We start from the raw sequence: 18,302 nt of genomic DNA, 5'->3' as shown, positions 1-18,302 counted from the left end.
AACCCAGTGAACATGCACCAGCTTTCAGGGGCTTCATACAAGCCAGTGCAAGACCAGACCATTCATTCCCCAAGCTTCTTTTCTCCCCACATTCTTCTGCAGTACTCACTGATGTTCTCAGCAGCTCCATAAAATTATTCTGATCCTAACATTAATAGATTTGATATCTTACTAAGGGAATTTGAATCTTGCTTTCACACAAGAAACAGCCAGTCTTCTTGCAGCCCCAGCATTAGTCACACATATGCATAACTTGCTTTGTTTTTCTGAATAACTCAGAACAGCATGAGGACAGAAGTTATGCTCATAACTGATGCAAATTTTTAAGAAGTTCAAGACTGGGTCATAGAACTTTAAATTATTTCTAGAAAAGGAGCAGAAGATTGCTGCAATTCTCATTAATATGAAATCCTAATATTTCTGTTAAAATATTTTCTATTATATCCTAAACCTGAAGATGGGGAAGCATTTTGAAGATTTTTAATCTAGGTGTAAACACAGTGATCAATTTAAGACACCTCACTCACACTATTAATATGCTAGATAAGAGTTTCTTACAATATCATTTGCTTTTCAAAATTTGAGATTCTTTTCACTAACTAGATGTTCACAATAACATCCTTTGCCGGAGTTGTGCTGTGTCTTCTGGAGCTTGGAGACTCTGTTCATTAACCACTGTGCAGGTTCGTGTGATATCCAATTTTGCAACACAGCTTGGACAAGACATCACAGTTAATATGGAAAGGATCACTGCCTGGACTGTTCTAAGACCTTCCTCTAAAGTCTCTCTCATGTACTGTTTATTACCAAATATATGACATTCCTAAGGTGTTTTTTTATAAATGCAGGAAGTAATTATCAAAGATACAGAGGACAGTTAAGTACTTAAATCTCATTGAGGGGAGGGATAGAAGACATACACTTGTTATATATACCTTAGGTAATACTTAATTTTGCTGATTAATTTGGAAAGAAGATGACAACATCTGTATTTCATTTCCATGTTTAAATTCACAGATGCACCTAAGACACCAAAATGACAATAGGTGTAATATAATAGCTAGAAAAATAGGTAGCAGTACAATTCTTTTCTTTAGAAATTTTTGCCACAATTCTTTTAAATACTAGTAATATTTTATTCTTCATTTATTGCATTAGAACAATAAGAAAAAGCCCACCTCAGTCTTTAATGAACCATTTATAGCTAGAACTGCGCTTTCTGTGCCAGTTATAAGTCTTTCAAATCACAAGAGAGCTTAGTACAGATTTAATTCCTCATTTTTTGTTTATCCTGAGGGTGATAGCCATTGCAGTGGGTACTGCCACACTGTATTAGAGAGGTATTTACTCTGGGATTAAACTTCAGGGTTTTTCTGACAGAAGTATGCCACATTCAGTCCCGTTGCAGCCCAAAATTCTTTTCAGTTTGGTTTCCTTTACATCTGTTCATATCCATGTTTGAATTCAGAAAAATTCCTATTTGATTGCAGACAGGTGACACTCACCCTTGAAAGGGTTCCACAGATGCTTTGTGATGTTATTTATACATACACTAGACATTTTAAGAAACTTGACTCAGGCTTGTAGTCATCATTTTGTGTGTGATAGGCTGTCTCTCTCTCTTGTGGGTTCCTACACAAGACATTATAGACTTTCTGAATCCCAAATAAATGCCTCAAATGGTCATCTACCATAATTATTGGAATTTAATTGTATAATACAAAGAATGCAAGGGACATTCAAATTCAAATTTCAAATAAAACAGACTTTTCTGATAACAAATTAAAATGCATAGCAACACTGCATTAAATAAATTCTAATACAAAGTGGTTAGTAAGATAACTTTCATAATACATGTTGTGAAATGTGAAATACAGGTAGATGATGAATAGATGAATACATAACACAAATGAGAAAAATTAGAAAAACTAGGTTTGTTACTTAGACACAAGACTGCTTAAAAATTGCTGAGAGGGTGGTTACCACATAAGGCAAAAACTTTACCTGCTTTACCTGCATTCAGAGAAAGAGCTTCAAGAAGGTTTTGACATCTTCAGATAGGAACATTGCTGTATGAACCCATGTTCAAAGACAGAGGAATGCAGTCAGGGTCACAAACTTCTCATTGGTTGTCTCACTATAATATATTGTACCAAAAAACAATGAGATAATTTAACATCATGTCTACAGCATCATTTCTGCTCTACTTAGGTTATCATCTTGACACTCAGGCTGTTTCTTCCATTTCTTATTGTGTGTAAAGTCCCAAATTATATCTTTTTCACGCCTCTGAAATTTCCCACATTTTCCTTAACTAGCATTAATTTGCGAGTGTTATCTTTATTTGCTAAACTACTGATATTTTTATCCAGTTCTCTCTCTGTTGACTATTATGTATAGGTCTTTATATTATTTTGTGCTAACTACTATTTCTGTGCTACTGAAAGAGTCCTGAGTGAGCTGACCATCTTCCACTAATGGAAACAGTGGATTCTAAAATAGCTCAGGGTCGCTTCTCTAACCGTGTACGTCAGAATATATGCTTTGACTTTGAACATAGTAGAACTTCAGAGTCCTAATATGAAAGTTAAAGGGAATAAAAACCAAACATAATTTGGTTCTTAGTTTCTCAAGGGCTCTTAGGCCTCACAACAGCAGTTTCTGAGCCAAATAGATAAGTAAGCTTCCCCTGATGAAGCTAACTAGTTTTTCTAGTTAGATTTCTAAATGAATTTGTAATCAAAAAAGGATAGGATAGTACTATAACAGGATAGTTCCATTATCCAGCATTGCCCATTTTGCAATGCTTTTATGCGTTGCTACACATGGAACAGTGATCCTGCTATTTTGCACTATATCTTATCTTCTCTTTCAATGGCCTGAAATAAATCAACTGTTCTGCCTACAACAGATGAACAAATTGGACATTTTTTTCTGTCCCAAAAATGGTGTATTAGAAAATGCACAAATTCGGCCAACCCCAGTTTTATGAGTTTAGGATATTTTTTTTTATAGAAAAGATCTATAAACGGATTAGTAAAAATAACGATTGTGTAGTAGGTTCATTCTGTCTCATAGACTCTCTCAGTAGAATAATTTAGTGAGAAACAAGGTACTAGATTTCTTTACTTTCATGTCTGAGATAAACTTAATTTGTAGTTCCAAACTACAAATTACCAGAGAATGATATGTTCTAAGAAATTACTTGCTGGGTAACTTTTATCAAATATTTGAATGTTCATGAATCTATATTTTAGAAGCCGTATACCACCTACCCATTGTAGCCTAAATTGTTGACCTAGATAAAATTTTCTCAACTGGTCCCCTTCTTTCCTTATTTCAAGTATTAAAAAAAAAAAGTGAAACAACAGAAACTGAGACCAAAGCATTTCAGGAATGTCAAAACTCAGGACTATTCTGTGGAAACAGGCAGCCCAGATTATCACACCTGACTCTAGGATAATTTTTAGGATGAATGTTAATCTCCTGTTTTGGAAGTATTAGATTTTTTCCTTTCATATAAGCTTCCAACCCACTGCATTACCATGGAGGTATCTATCTTCCACCATTTTTTTATGATCACTCTTAATTTCCTTTGTTCTCATTACAAGGGAAATAAATAAAACAAGGAATAAATAAATAAAATAAGTCAAGTATTTTTTAACGGAATCAACCAAGATTTTTAAATGAAAGTCTTTTGCACTTTATCAAATTTTCTTTTTCTCATTTTTCATTGAAATATAATGCAGAATTGTAGCCCCAGTCACTTTTACAAGCATAGTTCTTCTCATACAAAATATCTTTTTACATAGTATCACAAATTAAACGCAGCCTGGGAAGCTTCCCGGGCATTGTAAAACAATTGTGTGTGTTCCTAAAACAGTTGTGACGTTTCCTGGTGTGATTTCAGTCCATGCCCAGGAGCGCTGTCCAGAACAGTTCCCAGGCATGGTGCAGGAATTGGACTGTTCCAAAGGTTATTCCCAGCTGGCTATTTGTGTGCAGCCTCCTCCTTTTCAAGGTTGAGAGAGTTTGCTCCCTCAGGCATAGGCCATTGTGTGCCAGCAGTCTTCAGTGCCAAAGAACATTTCGGGGCACGGTTATTGTACTAGTGTGGACAGAATGATCACAATTGCCTTAATTGCTTTCCAGAAGTGCTAACCTGTGGGATCTCAGCACCTCAGGATGGAGGTGCAGAGTGGCCAAGAACACCCTTGGGGGGCTCGGGAGTCCTGGAATGTTGCCAGAAGTGTCTGGTGGCTGGACTTTGATCCAACACAGGAGACGACACCTGTATGAGGACTGGGAGGAATTCACTGGGTGAATTGTGAAGGGATAAGTTAATTAGTGTGAAACACAGGGTTTAGGATTTTGGTACAGGGGGGTCTAAAGAAGTAAGATGGAGGAATTGGGGCGTGTCCTGTCCTTCTTCTTCTTCTTCTTCTTGGCCTCCATCTTCTGTGGTGGTGGTGGCACTTTGGGATTGGTTATTACTAAAAGTGCACCGGTTAATAAGGGTAGAAGGTATTGGGGAAAAATTATAAATATTGTACACGTAACTTCGGGTATAAAGATAAGTGACCGCCCCGGGGGCTCTCAGTGTGCCTATGGCTGGCTTGCTGTGCAGACCTCTGTTGGGCTGAAAGAAAATCTTTTAGATAAACAATTAATAAACACCGAGACCGAGACAAGATCAGAAGTCTCTCCTCATCCTTTGAAGCGCCGGGCTCTTCAAGGCCATCCCTGGGCCTTTCCAGGCCACCTAGACAGCACAGAAAACTTACAAGTGGCGTCCCTGAGCTATCTCCGGACATAAATCAGCAAAGAGAAACATGAAATCAGCACTAACCTCTTATAGTTGTACTCCTCAATATAAACTGAGCATCACTGAGATCATATTTGCCTCACAGCCTCCTAGATATCATTCTATAATGAAGCACCATGAATAAAGTCTCTTTTTTGGGCATATTTTAAATTTTACCTATTACTAAACACAAAACACTCGTCAAAAAGTTTTTCTTTAAAGAAATCTGAAATTCATGTCTCTTCATAAATTTCGGATTATCTAAGATTAGAATGACCTCAAAAAAACTGCTCCATTTCCCAACATAGTCTTCAGATTTTTTTATAGCATATACATTTCTTAGTCTTTCCAGTTATGTAAACTCAGGAATTCTCTAACATGTTCTTGTAGAAGATATTCTTAGCTTAGGGAAATAAATGAAATTTTATGAATACGCTTCCTTAAATGTCATCTTTAGTTCCCTCTCTATTCAGATCTATTAACTCTTCCAATATCTGCATTATCATAACGCATTAATGAAATCACTGGATATCACAACAAATATCAATATGTACCATTAATTAGGAAACTTAGGAGCTCCTCCTGTTCTGCAATTCTTTTGTGATCTCTTTTGACGACTGGTCCTGCTCAATGCTGACTTCAGAATTGGGCTCACTTTTAGAATAAAAAATGAGACACAGTTAAGATACTATTTTGGGAAACAAATAGCTTTCTAAACTTTAAGTTGCTTTGAACATAACCAGTAATAGGATGATTCATGTCCTTCCGTGTTTTGCCCTCTCTCTGAAGAGTTCACTGAGTTTTAACAGAGGGTGTTTTTCTTAGCCCTAATTCACATACTTTTATAAGCATATAAGCATTGGATTATGCAGAGTGAGTTTAGCACTCTGTGCCTCCTTTGCCTGTCATAGCTCCTGCTTCCTTTCAGGTCTTACTCTTTTTAGAGCTGTGAATGAGACACAGCAGGGGCAGTAACCCAGCAGTAACCAAGCCATTGCTGCAATTCTCCTTCTTGCAGCTCAGATGCTGCTGCCCACTAGTACTGAATCAGCCATGGTGCACACTGCATGATTACTGGGGTTCCTGTGTGATAACAGACACGTGAACAGTCCTTTTCATACAGTCTCCAGGCACTAGGTCATTTTTATCCTGCCACAAGGACTCTACTAATTGTTATCTACTGTTATCAGTGTGAGTTTTTTCAGAGGAACATCCCAGTAAAGAACCAGAATAAAAAGAGCATGGGCAATGTGTGAATGAGATCTGTGCCTTGATACACATCACCTGAGACTTGATGTTTTTCAATTTAATTCCCAGTTCTACCATTCATATGTCTGTGAGTTCTATGGGAAACACAGAAGCTGTGAAATAGTGCATGCTCATCTGATTTTCAGAAAATCTGGGCTTAATTCTAGATTCTGTTACAAATTATGTGTTATCTCAGCTGATCATTCCATGTCTCCTATGTTCTGTTTCCTTATCTCTAAAGTGGAAAAAAGAAACATTTTCTCCAAAGACAGCTTTCATACTTTTATTTTTAAAATGAGACTAAATCAATGGATATGCAACAATAACTGTAATTCTGAGATAGTGTCAGCTGCATGTCCAAAGATAGAAAATAGTTCAGACACTCATGTTAGAAAGAAGAGCTAAATTGTGGTTTTTAGGATCACTAAACAGAATGTAAAGTACATCCACTAGTACTTCAGAGCTGTTTGCATCAAACCCTGAGAAATTACTTGTGTGCCAAAGATGCAGCAATGCCAACGGATCAGAATTCTCTGCTAACTTCTGTTGCTATTAGCTCTTTATACCCACTCTGTGCAGGTACAAATGCACAAAGTCAAAGCAGTGGCAACTGTAATCTAGTATGAGGGACTAATCTCAGTGTGGTTCCTTCCCAGACAACACATTTGATGTAAATTTCTGCTGATTCTGTTGGAAATGCCAGTACCATAATCTCATAAATTTGACTCTAGGGTCCTCCTCTTACACTATCTTTTTCCTTCTAACTGTTCAAAACAGAGCCTTTAGCAAAAGCATATTTTTTATTCTTTATCTGCTTTTCAGCATGTTTCCTTTATTGTTGTAACTGACATTAAGTTTATAGAAAATATCCTCCTATTCTTCTTTAATCAGAACTCTGCCAAGTCTCACTTTAACCACAATTTTATCTTTTTCTTTCTTGTGGAATTGAAAATAAAACTTACTTCTTTTATCCCACTTTTATTCTTAGCCTCTTGCAGCAGAAGGAGTTCCCTGTGGGAGTCTTTATTTTCCACTGCCTATTTAAATGTTGTGTCAGAGTTACAAAAATTGAGGCTTATGCATGTTCAGTCATTCTCTGAAAAATAACAGCTTGGATTTTTACATCTTTTCCTTCTATGTTTATTTGATATTTCAGGAGTATTTTACACAACAGGTAGCTATATTTTTCCAAGCTTTCCATCCCATAAAGTTGTGGAACCATTGTCAGGCTGAAGATTGACTGCTGAACTTTGTTCCACTCTGATCATCCTTATCGTTACCTGAATGTTTTAAATTTTGAGCAGAGAATGATGTTTTAACAGTGGTGAAATTCAGTGTTACATCAACTATTAATTACGCCTTTGTAACATTCAAATTCTTCATAAACATTAGAGTAGTACAGGCTGATTTTAGTTTCAAATCCTTGTATTCAGCAAGTCAGATATTTTTATTTTACAAGAGCAAGATGGTAGCAAGTCCTCTTCCAACTAATCAAATTGTCCTCCTACTCTGAAGTACAGTTTAATTAAGCAATATTTAAGTAAAATATAAGTACAGAGAACATATTTATGCTAGAATTCAGATATATGATTAGGAGTACTGAGCTAAGTGATAAGTACCAATGCTATTCAAATACCGTAAAAATGCATACCATAGTCACTTACATTGACACTTCACATGAACTCCATAAGCATTTTGAGCTGTGATTAAGTTCTGCATTTGAAAGTGGAAAATAACAAAGGAAGGAAAATTCAGTCTTTCCCCAAACACCGCAGTGTGGCAAGAAAGTGATATTTGAAGGGTGAAGGAACCAAATTGGAGCCTTCTCTGTGGTAAAAGGAGGCGAAACCAGACCAAGCACAAAGATAAACATTTTTTCCTCCAAAAATCACTCTATGATTAGAGTTATTTTTCAGTTGGACCAACACAAAGTTCCAGTATTTTTTAATTATTATATTTATATTTATTTTTTACTTTCTATCTCACCTTGGAAAGAAATTTCACTTTAAAATGTTCTAATTCTTCTTTTAGTAATTCAAACATCCTAGCAACTGTCTTAATCCTTTCATAATTTGATGGTCCTTCCTTAATGGTTGAATTCAGAAAAGAGTTCTGCCTCTTCAATTTTCTGTCTAATTTTCCAGATTAACCTTTTATTTAGCTGAGTTAATAAACCTTTTAAATGAGCTAAATCATTACATGGTATTTACAAAATCATTTCAGATTTCTGGAATGCCTTTCATTTCCAAAAATCTGCTCTTTACATACTTTTTCAGAGCCAAAAAATACTAGGAAATTATTGGTTTAAATTATATGAGCTATGCATTTCAATGCTTTTGATTGTCATACTCCAGCTCAACCTAATGAAAAGGTTTTTCCATCCAGACTTTGCCCCTTTTCTTCCTAATAATTTTCCATTAAGTTTCTATATTTAACACGTTAAACCCTTTTCTGCATTCAGGTTATCTTATTTATTATTAGTGTTATTATCATCATCATCATCAACATCATCATCATTAATCCTCATTGAACTCTTTTTAAGAAAAGTAGCAGAGCATTTCATGTCCTTCACTGAGTGGAAACTTCGAGTATTCTCTGCCAAATAAAGGTAAAGGGATTTTGGTAAATAGGATGGCATCTTCAGCTCCTTTCTTTCAGTTCCCTGAATGGATTCTGACAGCTTTCTTCTTACTCAGACTGAACTGCATTAGTTGTGCCATTAGTCAAGTTGCATTAGTAGCTATATGTGTAGAGACATTCATTTTCCATTTCCTCCATGAACCAGTACTCCAGAGTTCCACACAAACCCTGAAATTCCTTGCATTTCATAAATGTCCCTATTTTCATTTCCTAGAACATCTTTATTATTGCTTTCCTAGGAGCTGAATTTGGGCATCACTTGAAAATGAAGTTGTTATGAAATAGCCGTGTTGACAGATGGCATAAACAGCGCAGCAAATCAAATCTGCTCCAATGTTTTAATGGCAACAGGGAATTATCACCATGCCACTAAATTAAGGTCTTAAAAATGCAGTCAGTAACGCGGGTGCTGCACTGAAATGACAGTTTCCAGAGCTCTAACTCAACGAGGCAGCAACAGTAGCTTCTGCTGCAGACATGCAGTGATTTATGCCTCAAAGGAAGTTCACAAACAGGTTTTCCAGGAGACTATCTCATTCCTGATAAAGCTCTTTCTGATAATATTGTTTGGACTCACTATGCATCAGTGGAAAATGTTAAATAAGCAGTGCCCAGGGTTTAATGTATTTTTTTCGAGGCAGAGTCTTCTCAAGACTACCTCACATGTTTGAAAGAGCCATTCCAAGTCCTTGAGTGTTACATGCAATTTTTGGTGGTTGGTTAATTCCTGGTGAAAAAAAATTAACCCCAAAAACGTTACTCACCCCTGTAATTCATTAGTTTGTAAGAAAAGACTTAAGAACTGTAAGTGAGTGCACCTGGGATACATTTTTATTCATTTAATCTTTGGAGCCTTAAGTTTCACACCATTTATATATAAGATAAAATCTAGGTTTGTTTAATCCCTACTAGCTCTAAGTACACTGGGTTGAATTAGCATAGATATGCAACAGCAGTAACTGCCTCAAGTGGAGGAATTGATGGAGTGGCTTGATTTCATGTCTAAATATTTGGTTTGGTTTTCTCATGTACTGAATATCCTCAAAACCATTTGAGCCAAAGCAGTATGAATAAAATGTGATGGATTTATGTTTTCAGTACATCTGAAAAATCAGTCTAGTCCTGTTTATAGGCAGAGAAATTGCTAATGAAGATCTTCAAATTTTAAAGAAATGTAGGGGAGACTTAAAAAAAAAGTTCTATTCATACCTGGAATACCATGTTATCATTTCTTTCTGCTTAGTAAAGGTCTTCTGGTTCTTTCAAACATTCACAGAGACAGAACACCACAGAGATGGAGAAGCAGCACTGAGCTCCCAACATAGCACTGATTCACTCACAGTTCAGCAAGAAAACACTTTTCAAGTGGTCTTTATTCATAGAATTTTTTGGGTTTGAAGGGACCTTTAAAGATTACTCTGAGCAGCCCCACTGGCATGGGCAGGAACATCTTGCAGTAGATGCAAGGATGCACAAAGCACCATTCGACCTGACCTTGAACACTTCCAACGATGGGACATGCACAATTTCTCTTGACAGTCTATTCTAGTGACTCACCAGCATCACTGTGAAAATCTTCTTCCTTAAATCCAATATTATTCTATTCTCTTTCATTTAAAACTATTACTCATGTTCTGTCACTACTTTGATGGAAGGTCTCCCTCCATCTTTCTTATAAGCTCCCTTTAAGTGTGGAAAGCCTGTAGAGGGTTTTCCTGAAGCCTTCTCTTCTCCAGGCTGAGCAGCCCCAATTCCCTCAGCCTGTCTTCATAAGAGAGGTGCTCCAGCCCTGTGATCAACTTTGTGGCTCTCTGGACCGCTCCAGCACGCCAGTGTCCTTCCTATGTTAGGGGCCTCATGCATTGGGAAGGAGATATAATAAACGTATTTCTCTGAAATACATTTCTGGTTTGAACATTCCTCTCTTAACAGCAATGGGTGTTTGGAGAAGCCAGTTGCTATAGTGTGTGAAAATTGGCACCAGTTACTATTGGGGTATTTCTTTTAGTAATATTGCAAACGATGGAATGTGGTATGCAATGCAGGTGTAACAAGAAAGTGAACATTTTTCTCAAAATCTTTTTTCAAAGACATTGTAGATTCTGCTCAGAATAATTATATGGAGATTTTTCTTACCCAAGTGTGTTGTTAACATTGTTTACATCTTCTTGTAACATCCTCTCCTTCTGTAAAAATAATTATGGTGTTCCATTTTTCCAAATGAACTGCTCCCTTGCTTGAAGTAGGTAGTACTTGACATGTCTTGTCATCTTTCAATTCTTTGTAAACAAAAAAAAAGGACTCTGAAATACAGCTAACCACAACCATGGCCTTATTTTTTTGCCTAGTCTTATTAAAAGACAGCAAAAAGCTGTTTTTTATACATTCAGGTAAGTTATGACCATGGCTGCCAAATGACATCACCCTGTCTCATAACAAAATACTCCAGGAAATGAATGCAGAAACCAAAACAAACTCTCCAAAATAAAAAACATCCTAGTTGGCAAGAATCTCCTTCAAAGATGAGCACTGTGTTCTAGTTATTTGCTTGCCTATTCAAAAATGCTTTCTGTTTGTGATGCTACCTGTTGTCTAGGAAACACAAACTTACTCTACAGTCACTGATAATACTCTGGAGAGATGCAGATTTCCAGGGTAATCATTACATTAAAGTGTTACAAGTTTCTTAAAAATTTGTTTGTTACATACAGCAAAAGACAAGGGATATTGCAAACAGGTTATTAAACTCACCTAATTTGATAAGAAATATGCATGCAATTTAAGTTTTCTGAATCTAGAGAAGAGGGAGAATCAGCTGTACAGTGTTTTCTATTTGTCACAGAGAGTGTTCAGAGCAGCTGTGAACATTGATCAAATAGTTATATGTGTATCTTGATGTCTGTGAGCACTTTGCCTGATAAACCCAGTGACTGGTTCACCACATCCTTTGTGGGATTAAATTTTCCTGGCTAAGAATTCTGGACAATAATAATTAAACTAATTTACATCAATATGTAAATTAAACATCAAACTTAAAAATCCTATGGGTCAGTGACATCTTAAGAATAATTATCCAGTGGAAGGTAGATATTCCTATCTAAAAATGATAAATAAATTTTAAAAACTAAAAGTCTCATTCATTGAAACACCTTTCACTAAAGTGGATTAAAGGAGTTTCTCATATTGTAAGCAAAAGCATCTTGAATAAAAATGATACCATATAAAACATATGGATTTTAAATCACATAATTTACTTATTCTTTCTGTCACTCTCTTCTGTTCCTCTCCCTTCCTTTATTCTTTTTGTTTTCCTCCTATTTCCATCTGGACAACTTCTATCTATTTCATCATTTAAAGATGCTCCAGTGGATTTGATCGTCACCGGCAAGATTGGGTAGACAGTGGCTGCCCAGAAGAGGTATGTGAGTAGTTTACATCCTCAGCCCATCAGAGACAATTTATGTAGTTGTGGTGTTTTTGTTTAAATTATTCAGATCATAAAGCATGGTTTCAAGGCCAAAGAAATACTATATTTATCTTTCAGGGGAAATCCATAAGGCATAACAAAGAAGAATAACCTGAGCAGTTTCACTCCCCATTTGAGGGAATAAAATGGACAAAAATTAAAATTTTATCTTTGGGAAAATATTTTAATTAAACAATACCCAAAAAAACCCAGAAAGCCTCCTCCAAAACAATGTCCCTGTGCCAATTTTCTTTTAGATCTCTGACTTTTGCCAGAAAAGGTGAAGATACAGTGATTTTCCTTATTTCAGAAAACCCTTTGCAAGAGTAGCCTCAAGTGAAAAACAGACATTTCATTTTGGTTTTGAAATCTGGCCAAATCATTTAATAAACAAGAAATTACACAGATGAATTCAAAGACATAAAATAAAAATAATAATTGAAATAAAAATTTAAAAGTCCTCACACAACCAGCCTACATGGCATTTTGATTTCTTCTCATGGAGATGCAGTGAGAGGACAAAAAAGTTGTCTGACTGTGGTAGTGGTGGGCTGTCAAACAGGGACCATAACTCTCCTCTGAAAGTTATCTGGGGTACTTCTAAACCAGAGAAGTTAATTTTCAATAAACATTTATAAATATAATGATGATGATTTTTGATGATGATGATAATGATGATGACTTTCCAGTTTAAAAGCCTCTTTACAGCTGTTTTTGGTTTGGGGTTTTTTTCATTTTCCTTTTTTATTTTTTCCATGTTGGGCTTGTGGTAATAGGAACAAATTAATTTATGGCACTTTTAATCTTCATTAAAAAAGAAGATTGCCATTAAAAAAGCAGGGTTTTTTTTCCATTTTTGCTGAACAGGCTAAATATCCTAATGCTGAATGAGTTTCAACAACTTAGGCCTTGTGAAATGTCAGGTGAAGCCCAGGGCAAAACATAGTCCCAGGTGTCTAGTAAGAAAAGCACATTCTGGTTTTTTTTCAGTAGAAGCAAAGAGAAGTAATGTTATAAATCCATATTAATGGAAGAAATTTTTTCTTTTTAGAACTGTAATTGCAAAATAACTGCAATCTGCCTTATTACATGGCCTTGAAGCTTCAGCTTTGCAGTTTGTCACTAGCTGATTTGAAAGCAACATTTTTGAGATGTGTATTATCTGTGGAGGGCAACATTTTCAAGAACACAGGATAAAAGTTAGAGGGAGCATGTGTTATTATAGGGCACAACCCTTGTATTGCTTTAATCCTGATTATAATTAGCTAGGATTCAATTGTGCTTGCAAACTAAGATATCAAAAAACTTCTCTCTGCAGGACATTAACATTCCCTTCTGCTTCTCCTTCATTGTTCCAGTCCAGCATGTGCTCCAAGGTTTAGTACATGATCTGAGAGGAAATTATCAATATACTAAGTGTATCTGAGAAATTAATAGTTTAATTTGCACAGTTTTGGGCTACTTGGTTGCAGTTGACTGTCCAGCTTTTAGGCTCTGTGGAGTAGAAGCAACAGCTTGCTTGGCATACTCCAGAATTATGCCTGAGCCTGACTGCTAGAGTTCCAGGAAGGATTAAAATTTAGCACACAATGGTTAATTTTAGATGCTTCACTCAAAAGGATAAATAATGAGGATTCTCATCATAAGGTTTCTTTATTTTTAATATAAATTTTGAGCTAAATTTTGACTAAATTACATCAGTGAAATTAACAGTATTTTTAAAGAAAAATATGAAAAAATGTAAAGAATAACTATCCTGCATGTAGTGATACAATTCTGTAATGTAATATATAGTTTAAAGTAAAAAAAAAAATTATAAAATATCTGTGAATATTAAAAGAAAGACAGTGTCCACTGGGTTTTGACAGCCAGATCTTAATAAAGTAAAATAAAGATTTGCATGACTCCACTTCTCATTAAAATGAATGGGGACAGCAGGAGTAGAATGCTGAAAGATAATTGGATGTATTTTCCTGTAAAACTGTGTGAACCATAAAAGAAATTAGTCATTGAATCTTCAGACTTTTAAAAATGTCCAGAACTTGGGAGAAAAAAAATAGCAAGCGGACTCTGTATCAAAATATTTGCCCATGCAAATAAATATGTATTATTTGATAGGGAATTTTATTTATAGTTTCCAAATCTAGTATAAAAATTTTATTATTTTTGATGTTTATATTTTATAATAATAGGTTTTTCTATTTATATATTATGTTTTTATTTATACAAAAATACATTACACTTTAATATTATTTGAATTAATAGGCATATAGTGAATGGGTTGATTTATTGTAGTGAATAAATATTCTATAGGCTGAATACATGCACACATTTCAGGCATCTGTGTGTGTTCCCTTGTGATAATTCCATGTAAAGCCTAATTAATTGCTCCAATAAACTGCACATTGGGCACTACGAAGAGGTACTATTTAATTCCCACATATCTTTTTTAACATGTTTTATGTCACCTGGATTGATGGCAGTGAGCTTTCATAACAGAAAAGTCTGAATTATGGACTTAAATGTTAAACCTTGATTGAGGGAAATAAGTTTGACAATCTGGGCTGACTTTGTAATTAACAATGAAGAGCTGTAAATTTTGCAGATAAATGAAAAAATATATGTTGCTGAATGCTGCATAGATACTAGAAAGTGGAAAAGGAAAAAAAGATTGAAAGAGAAAGCTCTTGAAATTTCTTTTTCTCGTGTCTGTGTTCAATTTCTTTTTATCACAGCAACTTGTCCATGATTAAATTCTTCATTCTTGACAGTTTCCACTGAGAATTAATTTGCTCTTCCTTGTTTCTGTTGTTTCCCAACAGTCAAAGGATAAGATTTGTGAGAGGAATATAGACACAACGGAAACACCTCTGTACTCCACCACCACCCTTCTGCCAACCACCACAAGGTTCAGAGTTTTAACAACCACCAGAGGATCCACCACTTCCCACCTTCCAACCAGCCTGCCCACAGAAGGTGATATGTACACACTGCATTTTTACACTTGAAAAAAAGCAATTTACAACTCAGAAAGAAATTTATTTCCTTTAAGTATGTGTTGATGACAACCTTTTCCCTCTGGGGCAGCAGAAGGAGTTGGGAATTGACTTCAAGGCTCTTGCTTTTAAATTGCTCACTCTTGCGCTAGTAAGGTGAAAAAGGGATGAAGGCTCAAGGAGGGAATGCTGATGGAGAAGTAATGACAAGTTAGGAAGACTTCATGAAAACTTGAGGTTACAATGACTTTTTCATGTTTCTTTACATTCAGGCAATAGTCCAAAACCTGCTGATATAGTAGTAGTAAACGTCCCTGCTAAATCTAGAAGAAATTCCCATCACAGACTTAATGAATTTGTAATTCTTTTATGGATTCTATCTAGCCAGGTGAAAGTTATAGATAATCCAAAATAAAAACCTCTTTGAAATATGCCTGTTTACCTTTTTTCAGTCAATTGACATTGTTCTTTTCATGTAGTGCTTGCTGTTGTGAAGTAATTTCTCTAGGCTTCTGAATTGAATTAACTGGGTAAGCAATGGTGGGTCAGTTCTCATCCTCGTCCCAATGGCTGCTTAAATCTTACCTTTTTGAGCCTGGGATATCCTGCTCTCCTGCCTTTTGAGGAAATTCATCTGGGCAAGAAAGATAATTCAGATTAATCAAAGATCATCTATAAAATGTGTGTGTGTGTGTGTGTGTGTGTGTGTTTGTTGAAATTGTATGTTAACACAAGAAAAAGAACTAAGTAGAGATTTTCCAAATAGCCTGTGACAGGAAAATCTGAGCTGAAGACGTTTCAAGGTGGGAATCTACTGATAGGAAAGACCGGTTAGTTTAGAAAATGTCAGTGCAGCATTTGGACTGCATTAAAAGGAATATTTTCTGGAATTCTGTTCATTAAAATTCACAAGAAGAAGAGGAATAAGTAAATAGGGTTTAGTAAAAGGAAGTAAATATGGTTTGGTATTAGTAGACTTTTCCAAGATTCTTCAAAAAGAAAATAAGTCATTGTCTTACTTTGTTGACATATGTTGGTTCATATAGTCCTTCAATGATAGAATGCTCAAGCTATGTGTGAATATGTAATATATATGAATTATTGAAAAACATTATGACACAAGCTCTCATACCCTTATTTGCTAGTGTTTTGAATGCTCCTGAATACTTTAACACTCTTGTAAGTAGGGGTTTTTTTAGTGGTAAGAAAGTGTAGTGTTCAGTGTAAGGAAAACCACAATCTAGCTCTCATCAAGTTGAGGACTAAATAATTTTCTTGTTGTGGAATGTATTTATCATTAGAAACCTATTGCTAAAGTGAATCATGGCCTAAAAAAATGCTTTTTCCTTCAACTAACTTTGAATTTCCTTTATAGATGACACCAAGATAGCACTGCACCTAAAAGATAATGGAGGTAAGATTTTTTTTTTGTCTGTAAATAGTGTCAGTATTTTGTCAAATTATACTTCACTGAACTTTATTAATCAAAATCTGATTGTAGAAATAGTTTTTACTAGACTCTCAAGGGACTCCAGCATCCCACATCTGTGTGGAAGATAAGTAGGGCAAATAAACTTAGGAACTGCTTAGGAAACTAAATATTTACAATTCTCTTTAGCTTTCTGTAATTAAAGAGCTTGTTCAATTATGGACATATTAAACAAACTTTAATTGTATTAATATAATTATTGACTAGTAATGCAGTATTAATACAGTTATTAACTATAATAATGCAGTTTTATTTAACTGTTTTAAGAGTATATGGTGCTAGTTCTAAATAATAATATTGTGCTATAAAGTCATTCACAGTAGTGTATCATGACATGACATTTTGTTAATAAGCATACCCATTTTATATCTACGTCTGTACTAGCAGAGATCCTGCACATTCTCCAAGCACATTCCCTGTTTAAGTTAATAAGATCACCTTTGCCATAAAGGCCCCTGTTAAATGAGGCTCTGCAGGGGACTACTTTTGTAATCTTCTTTGTGAGTTCAAGGACTGAGACCTGAGATTTTTCCTTCTGCCTTTGAAGTGGATGAGCATTCCCCTAGTAGAATAGGACTGAGTTGTCAGATGTCGCCTGCACCTGTGCTCATTTTCAAAGGAGAGCTAGCTGAGGTGAAAAGGAAGATTTGGGTTAACTTCTGAAGGCTTCAGAATGGTCTATCAAAGCAGAGGAAGATTTGCTGAGCAAATTTAAATAAATCACATTACCACTGATATTAAGGGGAATATTATTGGCTCTGATTGCCTTTCCAAGCAGGGAACATGAAGTTTCTCTCATGGGTCAAGGGAACAAGCAGCCAAGTGTGGCAGCAGGCACAGGCAGGGCACAGGGCAATCCCAGCAGCTCAGGGAAGCTACAGGGGTCAACCCTGGTCTAGTGACCATCAGCTGAGTCTGCAGTAATGAGGCAGACCCAGGGACAAGGCAGGAAGCCAGGCTGGCAAAGAAGGGAGCAAAGGGGCACAGATGCCAACAGACAGCTCAGGAAAGGACCAGAGAGAGCATCTCCCATCAGTGGTCCTAGAGAAGGGGAGATTATAAACCACGTCTACACAGGAATTCTGCAACAGCAAAGGGATGAAGTCCAATCCAAGGCAGCCCAGTCCATGGACAGGACTGGAGACAAGCTATCTTTAGTGCTGGTCCAGGCCACAAGATCAGAGATGGGATTGAATATAGGTTCATCTGCAACATAGCATGGCTTTGGACCTGAGCTTACATGGGCACCCCAACATCATGGGCAGAGAGATTGCATACAGCACTTCAGAACAGCTGAGATATAGCAGTTTCTCAGGACCCTCACAGAGAATTATTCAAGTTTTGAAAAAACACAGAGTGCAGATGCCACTTAGCTTGTTGGTCTCTTTCCCTGCCATTTGTTTTTCAGTCATATTCAGCCATTATTTTCTCCTTCACTCAAACTAGAGATCTGTTCACTCCACGGGGGCAGTTCTCATCCTCTTCCTTGCCAGTCTCACCTCTGTTATTTTGCTGTCACCAACAACAGCAGGGCTGGTCCCATGCTGTATTGGGCATTGAATTGTCCATTTTTTGGCAGTGGTGTTTTTGACATTACTTTGAGGCATAAGTGATCCCTTAGAATAAAGTGATCTGTAAACTCAATGTGGTACTTTTAAG

General features: G+C 36.1%; 1 protein-coding gene across 1 annotated transcript in view; it reads left to right on the top strand.

Moving 5' to 3' along the window:
* The window catches only part of PLXDC2 (plexin domain containing 2), a 257,062-nt gene that overhangs the window by 209,527 nt on the left and 29,233 nt on the right, over positions 1-18,302 (top strand). Inside the window, exons 10-12 of the mRNA XM_058805010.1 lie at positions 12,050-12,110; positions 14,981-15,134; positions 16,530-16,568. Of these exons, the coding sequence (XP_058660993.1) occupies positions 12,050-12,110; positions 14,981-15,134; positions 16,530-16,568 (254 nt within the window). The remainder of the gene's footprint in view (positions 1-12,049; positions 12,111-14,980; positions 15,135-16,529; positions 16,569-18,302) is intronic.

This window comes from Ammospiza caudacuta, chromosome 1, assembly GCF_027887145.1.
Source record: "Ammospiza caudacuta isolate bAmmCau1 chromosome 1, bAmmCau1.pri, whole genome shotgun sequence".
In the NCBI taxonomy this organism is placed as follows: Eukaryota; Metazoa; Chordata; class Aves; order Passeriformes; family Passerellidae; genus Ammospiza; species Ammospiza caudacuta.
The sequence above is the reverse complement of the archived record's forward strand: the minus strand, read 5'-3'. Positions and strand labels throughout refer to the sequence as shown.